This window comes from Colossoma macropomum, unplaced genomic scaffold (genome assembly GCF_904425465.1).
Source record: "Colossoma macropomum unplaced genomic scaffold, Colossoma_macropomum, whole genome shotgun sequence".
In the NCBI taxonomy this organism is placed as follows: domain Eukaryota; kingdom Metazoa; phylum Chordata; class Actinopteri; order Characiformes; family Serrasalmidae; genus Colossoma; species Colossoma macropomum.
In genome coordinates, this window is record NW_023494793.1 from 847,501 (window position 1) to 862,500 (window position 15,000).

The window sequence follows — 15,000 nt, forward strand, 5'->3', positions numbered from 1 at the left end:
ACAGGAACTGAGGGCCAGTATACAATAGTTTCTGACTGATTCATAAACACTCATAAAATGCATATATTGGGCCTAAATCTACCTGGATTAGCATTACAGAAAAATACTCTATTTATTTCTGTAGAGTTATAAAAATCCAATTATTTCACTGCAGTAACCCAGCGGCACCTAATCACTCCGCTCTTCAAGAAACACAATCACACAGCAGGATCTTCATGCCAGGCTAGTCTGGACACTCGCACTCATAAACATTTTACACATTTTGGAATTACAGTAAATCAGAACTGTAACATGACACATACAAAATTAAACACTGAGCAAAATTCTTAAACAATCACAACAAACTTTTGACATTAAACATTTAATTTTATTTTGCATCCTTTGAACAACTGGTGAAGAAGTTAAGTTTTCCTAGATCACATTTTTTAGATCCCTATGAGTGCAGATCAGATCAACTGCTCTCTACATCCTCCCACAGCCTTAGACTCTATTTTCACACTCAGGACAGACGTTCAGCAGATCACAGGTGGATATATGAGCTTCTCATTTCACATCATTGGACAGCTTTGGATGATCTTAAGAGCAGGTGGGAAGAGGACTTAGACTTCCTGAAGAAATGTGGCACAAAGTGCTTTGAAGAATGAGCTCGTCCTCCATCTGTCAGCGACCTGCTGTTATACGCTGCATAGTAGCACAGCGCCTGCACTGGTGTAAAGCTAGATTGTCCAAAATCAGGGCTACATGTGAGAGGTGCAAATAAACTCCTGTAAGATTACCACACATGTTTCTGATATATCTATTTTTGATATGCTCCAAAATTCCATCAGGGTCAACAGATGACTCCTTTATAATGCATTATGTGGTGCTGCACTGCTGGATGCCCAACCAAATAAAAATAAATGCAGCATTCAGGGTACACAATATCACCTTACAGAAGACAAGATCCATACCAAGATTCTATAGGACTACATGCTCAATGACTGTAAATGAGATATACATCCTCATTCGCTGTGCACATATATATATATATATATATATATATATATATGTATATATATATATATATGTATATACACATATATACATATACATACACACACACATATATATATATATATATATATATATATATATATACACACACACACCGATCAGGCATAACATTCTGACCACCTCCTTGTTTTTACGCTTACTGTCCATTTTATCAGCTCCACTTACTATATAGGTGACAGCTCAGTGTCACTGCTGGACTGAGAATAGTCCACCAACCAAAAATATCCAGCCAACAGCGTCCTGTGGGCAGCGTCCTGTGACCACTGATGAAGGACTAGAGGATGACCAACACAAACTGTGCAGCAGCAGATGAGCTATCGGCTCTGACTTTACATCTACAAGGTGGACTGACAAGGTAGGAGTGTCTAATAGAGTGGACAGTGAGTGGACACAGTATTTAATATATATATATATATATATATATAATATATATATATATATATATATATATATATGGCATAAGTTATATATACACACTCATAGGCTGTATGTGTGATACATTTGATACGTTCGCTTACTGACTGTATATATGTGACATAAAAACTCATTAACTAGATATAGGGTAAATATGATATAGGCACTTATTGACTATATATGCTATATAAGATATATACACTAACAGACTGTATATATGATATATATGAACATGCTGACACTGTTGCTCAGATACAGCTGTAACATACACTGCTTTATTAATGTACACAGTTGAGCGAAGACAAATGAGACTGATTAATAATTTGAACGATCTGACAGCCCTGATGCTAAGAGAGTTTGTAGAGTATTTGAGCTGATTTGCATTGAGTAAAACGATATTTCTTTATAATCATGTCTAATGAATGAACGAGCGCTGATGGGCAGCAGTTACAGATGATGTAATTATATAATGATGTAATTAAAGCATTAAAGAGGTTTGATTAGGAACAGCTGGAGGAAAATCAGACAGGACGTTTTCATTAGTGCATTCTTCTCTTTATTAGCTGCGCTGTGATTCGCTGACCGCACTGTTAGCGCTGCGGAGCGGAAACACTGACGCTGAGCTTAATGAAGCTGTGCCAGTGTGTACGCTGACCAGGCTGAGGGTCAGTGTGGAGTGCCTTTCTGACAGATGGAGTCAGATTTATTCAGATTTATTCAGATTCCATAGCGGAATCTCCGAGTAAACAGTGCGGTCTGTCTGTAAATGTCAGCGGCGTCTGCAGCGTCACTGTTTAATCTGATTTCCGCGGCTGTTCTGCAGACTCGCTTTAATGAAGCGGCGACTCCCACACGCTTGTTATTGTTGATTATTTGCTCTTCTTATTGCACTCGTCACATTTACGAATAAACTGTAATTAGAATATCTCACCTGCCTGCACTCAGACTGCAAACAACACACAAAAGAACCAGAGGAGAACGAGACGACCGAACGCACTCGCTCTACCACGGTGGTTTAAGGTCAGGCTTCAAAACACATTTTGGACATAACAGACTTGAAATTGGGCCAACTATGACGATTAGAGCTTGGCCTTCAGTTCAGGTCAAAATCTGGCCATAATCTGTTCATAAACTAATTTCTGCTTGCGCTCCTATGGGATTCCAGTAGTACGATGGTGCTGCTGAACATGATAAATGCTTTTGGTCATCACTGCATGGACAAAAGTATTGGGACACCTTCACATCACACCTACAGGAGCTTTTATGAATCCCAGTCTAAATCCACAGGCATTAATATGGAGTTGGTCCCCCTTTGCAGCTCTAACAGCTTCCACTCTTCTGGGAAGCTTCTACAAGATGTTGGAGAGTCTGTGTGAATTTCTGCCCATTCATCCAGAAGAGCATTTGTGAGGTCAGACACTGATGTTGGACGAGAGGGTCTGGCTCACAATCTTCATTCTAGTTCATCCCAAAGGTGTTGGATGGGGTTGAGGTCAGGGCTCTGTGAGGGTCAGTCAAGTTCTTCCACACTGAACTCACCCAGTCAGGCCTTTATGGAGCTGCTTTGTGCTCTGGGGCTCAGTCATGCTGGAACAGGAAAGGTTCTTCCCCAAACTGTTCCACAAAGTTGGAAGTGTACAACTGTCCAAAATGTCTTGGTGCTGAAGCGTTCAGGTTCCCCTTCACTGGAACTAAGGGTTCTAGACCAACCCCTGAAAAACAGCCCCATATCATCATCCCTCCTCCACCAAACTCTACAGCTGGCACAATGCTCACATCTTTAGCTGATGTTGCTTCCAGAGGCAGTTTGGAACTCTTTAGTGATGATTCAACAGAGGATAAACACTGTGCTCTTCAGCACTTGGTGGCCCACTCTGTGAGTTTGGGTGGTCTACCACTTCGTGGCTGAGCTGTTGTGGCTCTTAGATGCTTCCATTTCACAATAATAGCACTTACAGTTGTCTGGGGCAGATCTAGCAGAACAGACACTTCACAAACTGACCTGTGGCAGAGGTTTCATCCTATGACAGTGACATGTTTAAAGTCCATTTAGAACTTCCAGTTCATCTGGAGTTTGAAGCAAACATTACTACATATCTGAGCTTGTATGTATCAGTTTTACAGCGACTCTTCCAGTAAAGAGTCCTGCACTGAGCTGCCGCTGCTGTTTTCCATTCCTAACAGCTCGATTGGGTCTACATAGATACCACGACTGGATCATTTTTCATTGCAACATTTTAACCCTTTTGTTTCCAAACAAAATTTAAAGGTCCCATAGAATGTAGAGCTGTACGTGTGTTGGTGTAGCTGAATAAGGAGAGTTCAGTATCTAGAACTGACACACCGAGAACCTCAAACACTGCTGTCGCTCCTTCAGATACACATCCTGCCTTTGTGAAAGAGGCAGTAAAACAGGCCGATTCCAAATCCCTGAACTGTAACAGTCCTGACTCATTAATATTTACACCCCCAAAATTTACATAAACCAGTCCACGTTCTAGCCCAGCGGAACAACGACAACAGAACAGCAGCTATGAAAATACCAGACTATGCGCAGAAATGCAGCACCTGACCGAACTGTCAGCGTCTGATGATCATCTTTAATCCAGCCTTCCTGCTCACAGCTTTCTAATCAAATGTTCCGTTCCCCCTTAAATGCTGCCAAAATGTAACCTGTGGCACCATTTAAGGTGGAATGGAAGATTCTCAAAACAAGCTCATCAGATTATCCATGAGCCCCCAAATAGAGGGAACACAGCTCGTTCCATTCTAGAGCCAAATCACGGGGCTGTAAATGGGCTTTGTTCACCCAGGATCCACCCTGAGTTCAGACTAAAACCCTTTCGCTCGGAGTGACTCTAAACCTTAATTATCATTGTTATTAAAACTAATGACTGCATATTTCAAAACAATCATAACTACCCAAACTTTAACATATGTTTCAGTAGTGTCTGTTTCAGTAGTGTCTGTTTCAGTAGCGTCTGTTTCAGTAGCGTCTGTTTCAGTAGTGACTGTTTCAGCAGTGTCTGTTTCAGTAGTGTCTGTCTCAGTAGTGTCTGTCTCAGTAGTGACTGTTTCAGTAGTGACTGTTTCAGTAGTGTCTGTTTCAGTAGTGACAGTGTCAGTAGTGTCTGTTTCAGTAGTGTCTGTTTCAGTAGTGACAGTTTCAGTAGTGTCTGTCTCAGTAGTGACTGTCTCAGTAGTGACTGTTTCAGTAGTGTCTGTTTCAGTAGTGTCTGTTTCAGTAGTGACTGTCTCAGTAGTGACTGTTTCAGTAGTGACTTTCAGTAGTGTCTGTCTCAGTAGTGACTGTTTCAGTAGTGTCTGTTTCAGTAGTGACTTTCAGTAGTGTCTGTTTCAGTAGTGTGTTTCAGTAGTGTCTGTTTCAGTAGTGACTGTTTCAGTAGTGACAGTTTCAGTAGTGACTGTGTCAGTAGTGACTGTGTCAGTAGTGACTGTTTAAGTACTGTCTGTTTCAGTAGTGACTTTCAGTAGTGTCTGTTTCAGTAGTGTCTGTTTCAGTAGTGTGTTTCAGTAGTGACTGTTTCAGTAGTGTCTGTTTCAGTAGTGACTGTTTCAGTAGTGACAGTTTCAGTAGTGACTGTGTCAGTAGTGACTGTGTCAGTAGTGACTGTGTCAGTAGTGACTGTGTCAGTAGTGACTGTTTCGGTAACAATTTTAGCTCATTCTGAGCTCAGAAACTCAGCAGGTCATGACCAGCAAACACAGCTCTGAACAGCTGTTCACACAGAAAATCATCATATTTTACATTAAAACACTAAAAAGTGCTGAACTGCAGAAAATATGGCGATTCTTAATGTTCCACACTGATTTTCAGACTTTGGGACTCATTTACTTCAAAACAATGGGATCTAACTGCTCACCATGTGGCCATGAGGGACAGGGATGCAGCCTCACTTCCTGCTCTGAAATGCAGGGGCGGGGCTAAAATAAGGCTCCACCTACACACTAAAACTCTGTGCTTCGGTAGTGAAATGAAAACACAGGACAGCATTTTTTGTTTAAAAATGAAACTCATCATAAATCGAAACCTTTCAGCTTCACTTTAAACCAGAAAGATCTTTAAAACACAAATCAGACCTCAGGGTGAATCTGGAGGAACATCTGACTGTAGTAGTTTATCATCTCTGCTCTGCTTACATCACAGTAGTTTAGAGTCAGACGCACTCGCAGTCACTCTGTTTATTCTATTAATTACTTAATTAATTAAATTATTTATAAGATTGTATTAATCTAAAGATTATTTAGATTAATAAAATACAGTCAATCAATCGATTCACCCTTTGGAAATAAAATCATCAAATCCTCAAACAGTACTGAGTTAACGGTGAGATCAAAGCACCCTTACGATCCACATAAACACCTGAAAACACCTAAATACTACATTATATTACTTCTATTACAGTGAAGAAAGTTTTCTTCTGAAGAGTTCATGTTTTGGAAATATGAGGCTTTATGATGTGACGATATAGAAAAACACTCTGACACCAAAACTCAGCCAAACTGCAGAGACGTTAATGAGAGAGCGCAGACGGAGGGACGGACGGACGGACGGACAGAGAGACGCCGTTAAGAGTCGCCGCTAACTGACTGAATAATTCCGTCATCATCATCACAGATCAGCTCCAGCTCTGTCAGCTTATTGGGTAACCTGCACACCTGTGAAAGCACCATTAGCACATTCTGGAGCTGCCTTTCAGACTCTGTCTTTTTCAGGGACGTCCATGATTATTTCAACATGTGTTAGAGCAGCACGGCTGAGTAATCAGAGAGTGCAGGTTCTAAACTGACCGGCCTGCAGTCTAGAACTGTCTCACTGAAAACATGCGTCTTATTAGGCTCAAAATATGACAGCAAAGGCCTCAGCTGTGCAGCTGAGGATTCATATAATACAAAGAACGGATCGGTTTGAGCCTTCAGTCCACAAATGAGTATTAAGTGCTGTTGTAGAACACGTGATGTAACTCAGTGTAAACATGATCCTGTAACAACTTTTTTGGCAACGAATTTGGAATGAGCGTATATTTACAAAAACAATAAAAGTTCATAAAGTAAAACATCAAATCTTGTGTTTGTGCACTGTTTTCAGTGTAATGCAGGTCAAACAGAATGAACTAACCACTGTTTTCTGTTTTTATCAGCATTTCACACACCGGTCCAACTTTTTTGGAACTGGGTCTGTGTTTTTGTATCATTTCCTCTGTTGTATTTGAAGCAGGTCTGAAAGAAAAGCTTTGGTCTCATTTGAATCGAGTGAATAAATTAATATAAATGAATCTATTTTTTTCACCCATTTACATTCTCATAACTCTGTTGGCTGAAAATTAAACACAAACATGAATAATTTAAGAGTTTCAGTTTCATTTTGTCGATGTTGAAGTCGACTTTAAAGACAAATTAGTTCTGAAATCAGCATCTTTCACAGCAGAAACGTGGTTTTAATTTCCGTCCATTCCATAAAGTTGCTAATCGATGGTGTTTTGAGGTCGGCGATCTGGTCAGGTATGGATAGGGGTGATGGACATGGATATGAGTGACCATTAAAGAGAGCTGAACGTTCTAACACCTGTCCGTCAGCCGTTCTAAACTCCACCTGCCACTCAGCTCAGTGTGATGTGTCATTAAATTCATCACTCCGATCTGACAGCAGAGGAAAAGTCTGAGCTCTGAGCGTCTGAAAGTTCTCTAATGGGTGTTTGATTATAGCTCAGTCTGAGTAGACGAAGTAAGAGAGCTGGAAGTTTGAGGAGCTCTAACAGTTCCTAAGTGGAGAGTCTTTGTTCCTCTGGGATTTGGGGTCAGCGGTGCTCAGATTAGCTCACGGCTCGCCGAGCGAATCGGAGCATTAATTTCCTGCTAATCACGATCAAACAGGTATTTAAGCACCTTCCCCATAAAGATCTGATTTACTGCCTGGAGCTCAGCGTTCCGTCTGCAGAGCCCGACACAGCCGGCGTTTATCGCCCCGGCGCTGCTCCGACGCTGCTCCGGGACGCCCCGAGGCTCCCGCGCCAATAAAGCACATTAACCAGAAATCAATGGAAACGTTATGACTGCTCTCCGTTTGCTGTAAGTCTGTTCGCCCTTTAGGAGCTTTGTGGTGGATTACAGTCTGAGTGCTGCAGATGTGGTTAAATTATGGGTTATTGTTATAATACATCATCTGTAAAAATGATCAGGATGAGCCGAAGCGCTGAGAGACTTTACTCTGACTATCTTCACTGAGACGAAGCCTCAAACACAGATTGTGTTGGTAAATCAGGACATAATGGCTTTTACAGGTCGTAGAAAACACTGTAATAAAATGATCTGAGCTTGTATCTCCCGCTCCCACCGCCGGGTCCTGCTGGAGAAATGACTTTTTTCAATGTGTTTTCTGTAAAAAGCACTAAAGCAGTCTTTATTCATTCATCAGCCTATATACTGTCTTTATTCAGTCTGTCTAAGCAATTATTCAGGTTGTGTCCGTCTATATCAGGTCCATATTCAGGCTTTATTAAGTTCTTAATCTGTTGTTATTCTGTTTTTACTCAGCTCTTATTCAGCCTTTATACAGACCTAATTCACCTTTTATTCAGTTTTTAAGCCCTTATTCACCCCTTATTCACCTTTTATTCACCCTTTATTCAGCCTTTTTTAGCCCTTATTCACCCTTTATTCAGACCTTATTCTTTATAAAGTCCTCATTCAGTGGTTATTCTGTCTCAGTTCTTATTCTACCCTTATTCGTTCAGTTTTCAGCCTTTATTAAATCATTATTAAACCCTTATTAGCTCATTATTCAGTCCATATTTGGTCAGTAATGATTCAGTCCTTTTCAGTGTTTTCAGTCTGTAATAAACTCTAATTCAGTCCTTGTTCAGTCCTTATCTCTCTGAATGCTGTTATTCAGTCTGTATTCAGTATTTATTAAGCCCTTATTCACTCTTTATTCAGCTCCTATTAGACCCCGCCCCCTCATCTGTCCTTTTGTCCCCTGTTTGTTCCTCTCATGTTTGCCCAGAATTCCCTGCACTGTGGCTCTCTGGCTGAGCCGCTGTGACTCTGATGAGATAAATATTCATGAGGCAGATAAGAGGCAGGAATTAAACCGTCCTGTTCCTTATCGGAGCGTCGTTGAGGGTCAGCTCGGAGCGGCGAGGTGGAGCAGGAACGCCTCCTCACGAATAACTGACTGTTACCGCTGTGTTTGTGTGAACTCAGGCTGATTTAGTGTTACCGGCTGATTTCAGTGGAACTGCAGGAGCCGATTTAGTGGCTGTATCTGAAACACTGCAGTGATTATTAGAGTTTAACTGTATAACGACTCCACTGAGAGCTAAGCCTGCTCATGATGCAGTGACGTGATAAATCACAGTTCATATTAAACATCAGATATTACTTTAGTCAGATCTTCGGGACCCTCTGTAGGCCCACCCTGATCGGTTACATTACGGCTCTCTTGATAAAACTGAAGTTATTTCCAGCTGCTGATCTGCAGTGAGTCGCTTTATCACTGAGGCATTGAGTATTAGCATAACTCAGCGCTGATGCAGTGACTTCAGTGGTGTTAGAGCTGGAGAACCTTCAGCAGACCCTGCTGGGCAGAACAAACTGGACTGAACAATCCAGCAGCAAACTAACAACAGCAGCAGCTTGGTGGAGCTCTGGTTCCCCTCCAGATCCTCCACTGGGACAAGAACCCACCCTCAATCTCTGACTGTATATGTGATATATATGCTGACAGTATATAATGTATACACCCTTTGACTGTATATATGATGCATGTTCCAACCAATGAGTGTATACATGATTACACACACACACACACACACACACACACACACATACATATATATATATATCCTAGTCATTGAGCTTGTCATATATATCATTTAATGAGCCAAAGTGTGTGTGTGTGTGTGTGTATATATATATATATATATATATATATATATATATATATATATATATACATACACACACACAAACACTCAATGAGGGTATATATCATACAGTTATTTGCATATTTATTATTTCATCATGATATAGTTAGACAGTTTTGTGTATTTATATTTGAGTTTATTCTAATATTGTACAGTATTTTACTGTATTCAGGTCTATTTAAACGGTTTTCTACAGGTCATTCTGGCTGCTCAGATAAAAAGTTTTAAGCAGTTTTAAACCTGAGTCTGGCTCAGTGTGGGAGTGTGTGGGAGTGTGTGGGAGTGAGGGGGGGGTGGGTGAGGTGCTATCTGAAGGGGGATAAAGGACACTCGGGGGGGCAAATCCTGGTTTTAATGATGTGAAGCTGGGTTGCGGGTGGGTGAGTTTGGGCTCGGTCAGACAGGAAGTTGTCCAGTCTGAGTCATTAATACAGTAAGGTAAAATAGGCCATGCGGTACGGTGATGTCACCATGGTTACGGGGTGTTGTTAGACACGGTGTAAAGCGAAGTATCTGAACTCTCTCCACCATGGAAAAACTACTTTAATAACAAAGTCAACCAAGAGCAGGATGATGTAATACTCTCAAGTTCTATAATGACTTATTATTCTTAATAAAAATAATTGCAATAAATAATTAATCTGCCAAGCAATGTAGTTCAATAACAGCAGGCTAAGGTTACCAAGCAACACAGATGTGTGTTTATTAGAGTGCAGTTCAGATCAGGAAGAGCTTTTCACTGATTTAAGACTCAGACTAAGTAAACGTCTCTGTATTTTCAGCTTCGCTGGATCACGATCGTCACAGAATAAACACAGCAGCGCTGAGAGATCCTGTCATTAATGCAGACGAGAAGATTAAACAGTGGAATTAAGCACTTTTTCACGTTAAGGGCTTAAGACTGTGTTCACACCTGGACGGGTCTGTGAGTATCAGGATTATATCCAGATTGGGATCCACATTAAGATGCAGGTGTAAACACAGCCATTTAAAAACGGGTTTAAATCTCATCACTCAAACCACTTCAGGAAATACCCAGACTTTATAAACATGCAAATGTATCTGTCTCTCCAACAACCAAAACCCCTCCCACGACTGAGACTCCTCCCCCTGCTGCTCTGTATATGGGGAAGACTCCACCCACTGGGTGCTAAACAGAGGCGTTGCTCCTCCTTCAGTTCATCAGTGAGTTTAACTGAGGGGTCTTCAATGTCTGAGCTCCAGTTTGGTTGAAGTGGGCGTGTAAGTGACACAGTGACAGTGATGAGCTGAAGTTCACTTAAATTTGTTGTGCAGATTTTCTTCACAAAACCCAGAAGAAGCACCAACCATTTGGGGAAAATATCTAATTGCGATTTTTCGGCGACTGTGATTTAAACTACTTTACTTTCTACAAATTAAGGTTCAGGTCTGTTTTTTTTAACTGAAAAGTCCAGAATATCCACCTTTTCTGGCTTCAGGCTCGACCCATGGATGCACTGCACCGGACTGCCAGTAAGCTGCGGTTGTGATGTCACAACACAGGCAGGTTTGGCTGAATCTGACTGGTCTAACTGTACAGGCAGTTTAAGTTCTGGGTTATCAGGTTAAATTTCTCTTAAAATATTTTAATCATGTAGGCTATAATTTAAAAACTATATTGATCGCTTCCACATCAAGATATAAAGAAAAAGTCAGTTTGATCAGAGATATTGATCCTCTGTCTGTCTGTCTGTGTCAGACTGATGAGATCAGACTCCGTAGTGTTTTGGGGAGATGCTGAAAGTTTGGCTGGATCCCCTCATGGTGTCGGACCGCCGGGACGCTATAAAAGCTCACAGCGTTCAGCTTCTGTTGTTGCAGCCGTGAAGCAGCAGCTCAGCGTGGCTCTGTTTATCTTTCAGCTGGAATCACTGATTTACTTTGTAAATTTGATTTCATTCTCATTTGTTGTATTTGCAACATTTGTTGACATTATGATAGCATTTGTTTGTAAACAACCCATTGAACTCAGTTATGATCAATAACTGTGATATTTATGCAGATCAGGCAGATCTGACGTGTTTAAGAGCTCAGCTATGATTGTGTGTGAATATTAAAGGTCTGAATGTAATAAATAAACGGAGGTTTTTAAACAGGCGGTAAATGAGTTTCACCGATGCTGCAGGTCTCCGAGCGCCAGACTGTACATTAGCGGTCATTCAGGCAGCTCTGAGTCTCTACTTCACCTAAACCACAGCTGAGTGGAGAAAAGCAGCACGACGCTAACATCACCATCAGCACCTGACACACGGCGTCCGCCGGGACGAGCGACGATGCAAATGGAAAATAAAAAGCGTTTCATTTCAATCAGCCGGCCCACTTTACAATTCAATGCGCTTCCAGAAGCTTTAATGAAAGTCCCTCTCCCTCTCTCCCTCTCTCCCCCTCTCTCCCCCCCCCTCTCTCCCTCTCTCCGAGTGCCACTGACCTGTGACACCCGTCCACTCTCTGCTCTGACTCTGACAGAGTGCAGCTCCACAGCTGTATTGTGCTGGACTCTATTCCAGGTGAGGACGCTGATGTGGTAAACATCATGTCTGTCAGAGTTCACCTCAGTTCATTCCCTGCTGTGAGAGCAGCAGTGCAGGACTCTCTACACTGAGTTTAATGCGAGCTGAGATCAGCGTTAAAGGATAAAGAGTTCAGGAGGAAATAAACAGATACAGAACAGAGAAAACTGACCACACAGTCTCACTACAGACTGTAGTCCATTTCAACACCTGTTCAACGAGCACTGACTTCAAAACGTGGCAAAAGTCCGGAATACAGTCAGAGGCTGGTGTAGCAGTTCACTCAGGCACATTATGCAGTCTGCAGTTTCTCCACAAGGGGAGCTGTTAGCTTTAACTTTGTTTTTATGCATCATTGAAAGAGAACAAAGAGACACAAACCCATGTGTTTACAAACACAGCTTTCAAAATGAGCATCTAAACAGCTTTCAAAGATTATTTAGTTACTCAGTATTATATATGTTGTGTCTATGTATGTTGGACTGGAGGCTTACAGGTCTAAGAGGAACTCGGAAAGGTTCAGTTCTGGACCCTACAAAATTCATTTGTATATGTTTACAATAATAATAAATATGTTAAAGATTATAGGTACCAGCATATCTTACAGAAAAACTCATTACCAAGTCTACTCAAGATCACTCAGACAGGTTCCACACAGTTTACTTTACTGAGCATCAGTAAACAGTAGAAGCCATATCGCCCCCTACACTTCCTGTAGTGCATTACAGTCTGTCAGAGTGACTGTGTGGATCATATGAACATTATAGAGCTTTTTAAATGAAACAGTAGAAGCCATATCGCCCCCTACACTTCCTGTAGTGTATTACAGTCTGTCAGAGTGACTGTGTGGATCATATGAACATTATAGAGCTTTTTAAATGAAACAGTAGAAGCCATATCGCCCCCTACACTTCCTGTAGTGTATCACAGTCTGTCAGACTGACTGTGTGGATCATGAACATATAGAGCACTTCTGACTGGTAAGGCCACTAAAACTGTTTTGAAAACATTTGTTCAACAGATGAATTCCAGAAACATGCAGCTCGAGGAAAAACACGGGGACTCAGCAGATGAAACAAACAAAAACACTGCACTGAAAAACATGCAAACAAAACATCCCCGTGTGTACAAACACGCTGAGAGCTGTTCAGCGGCGCGGCGCCTAAAAAAGCCCGTACAGATCCGGTGAGTGAGGTGCCTCCACTCAGCACAGCTGCTTACAACAAACACAGCCATGCATGATGACTAATTCATGAGACGAGTGTCACTCCAGCGCGAGAACCGAGAGAATCTCCTGCAGATATCAGGCTGTGTTAATTAGCCGTGCTGCGGTTCAGGAACTCTGCCTGTACTTGTGTTTCTTTCACAACCACTCAGACCTGAAGTCACCAGCGCAGAGCTGACATCTTCATTTAACTCACCTTCATAGAAAATCTGCTGAAATAGTTCGTTATCTTTAACCTCACACAGCTCACTTTTCACCATCAAACACAGGATCTCACCACCAAATCCATACGCTGAGCATCAGTATCTCACTTCATATGCATTTGTTACAGGAAGTTTATCGTGTTTATGCAAATTAGACAGGATGAAATTATTACTTAATTAGTTAAAGGATCCTGTAACAATTCTAAACTCATCATGATTAAATATTCTGAAGAAATGATCGTTATTAAGGTGTACAATCAGAAAGTAAACACAAGCTCATTATGCGTATTTTGACACTCAATAAAAATAAAGACTCAACAGAAACAATAAATATCTAATAAATCAAGGAGAAATATGTATTAAAATCTCAATAATCTGCCTACAGGTCATCATGAGCTCAGCGGCTGAGGGAACCTGAACGTCTGAGCTCTCAGTAAAATCAGAGGATAACGACTGAAGACTCACCGAGCAGAGCGGACATGTTCTGGAAGATTCTCAGCAGTTCAGGCGTGAGAGCCGGGCTGTTCTCCAACGTCACCAACCTGCACAACAAACACACAATCGCACACAGTGAGGCAGTTTACTCTTCTCTAAGTCATTAATAACTCTGTAATAACCTACAGTCTTCCTGCAGAGTCCACTGCTGTAACAGCAGAGCTGTACTGGACTCTTAATGATGTACCTGCACTGTAACTGAACTGTAATTAACCTGCAATTATTCTCATTGTACTGCAACTGTGTGCTAACCACACTGTAATTGCACTGTAACTACAGTAACAGTACTGTAATAGTATCTGTGATGTATGTGCACTGTAATTGTACTGTAACTGCATTGCAATTGAATTGTAATCTTACTGTACTTGTACTGTAACTACACTGTAATTGTACTCTGTACTGTAACTGCATTGCAATTTAACTGTAGTTGTTCTCTAATGGCACTGCAATTGGACTGTAATTGAACAATAACTGAACTCTATACTATAACTGTACTGTAATGAAACTATATTTGTGCTGCAATTGCTCTACAATTATACTCTATTTGAACTGTAATTGCACTGTAATTATATCCTAATTGTACTGTAATTGCATGATGTGATTTCACTGTACTTATACTCTTATTGAACTCTTGCATTTCAAGTAACTGTAACTATAAATGTAACTGTACTGTAGCTACTGTAACTGTACTGTAACTACTGTAACTGTACTGTAGCTGTACTATAACTGTACTGTAACTGTACTGCAGCTGTACTGTAACTGTACTGTAGCTACTGTAACTGTACTGTAGCTGTACTCTAACTGTACTGCAGCTGTACTGTAACTGTACTGTAACTACTGTAACTGTACTGTAGCTACTGTAGCTGTACTATAACTGTACTGTAACTGTAGCTGTACAATAACTGTACTGTAACTGTACTGTAGCTATTGCAACTGTACTATAACTACTGTAACTGTACTGTAGCTATTGCAACTGTACTGTAAATACTGTAACTGTACTGTAGCTACTGTAGCTGTACTATAACTGTACTGTAACTGTACTGTAGCTACTGTAACTGTACTGTAACTGTACTGTAACTACTGTAGCTGTACTATAACTGTACTGTAACTGTACTGTAGCTACTGTAACTGTA

The 15,000-nt window shown here is 41.0% G+C and overlaps 1 protein-coding gene across 3 annotated transcripts in view; it reads right to left on the reverse strand.

Annotated features, from left to right (window-relative positions):
* ipo11 (importin 11) overlaps positions 1-15,000 on the reverse strand; it is a 117,001-nt gene that overhangs the window by 37,927 nt on the left and 64,074 nt on the right. For all 3 annotated transcript variants that reach the window (XM_036578150.1, XM_036578149.1, XM_036578147.1), the window contains exon 22: positions 13,838-13,914. In XM_036578150.1, coding sequence (XP_036434043.1) covers positions 13,838-13,914 — 77 coding nt within the window. The remainder of the gene's footprint in view (positions 1-13,837; positions 13,915-15,000) is intronic.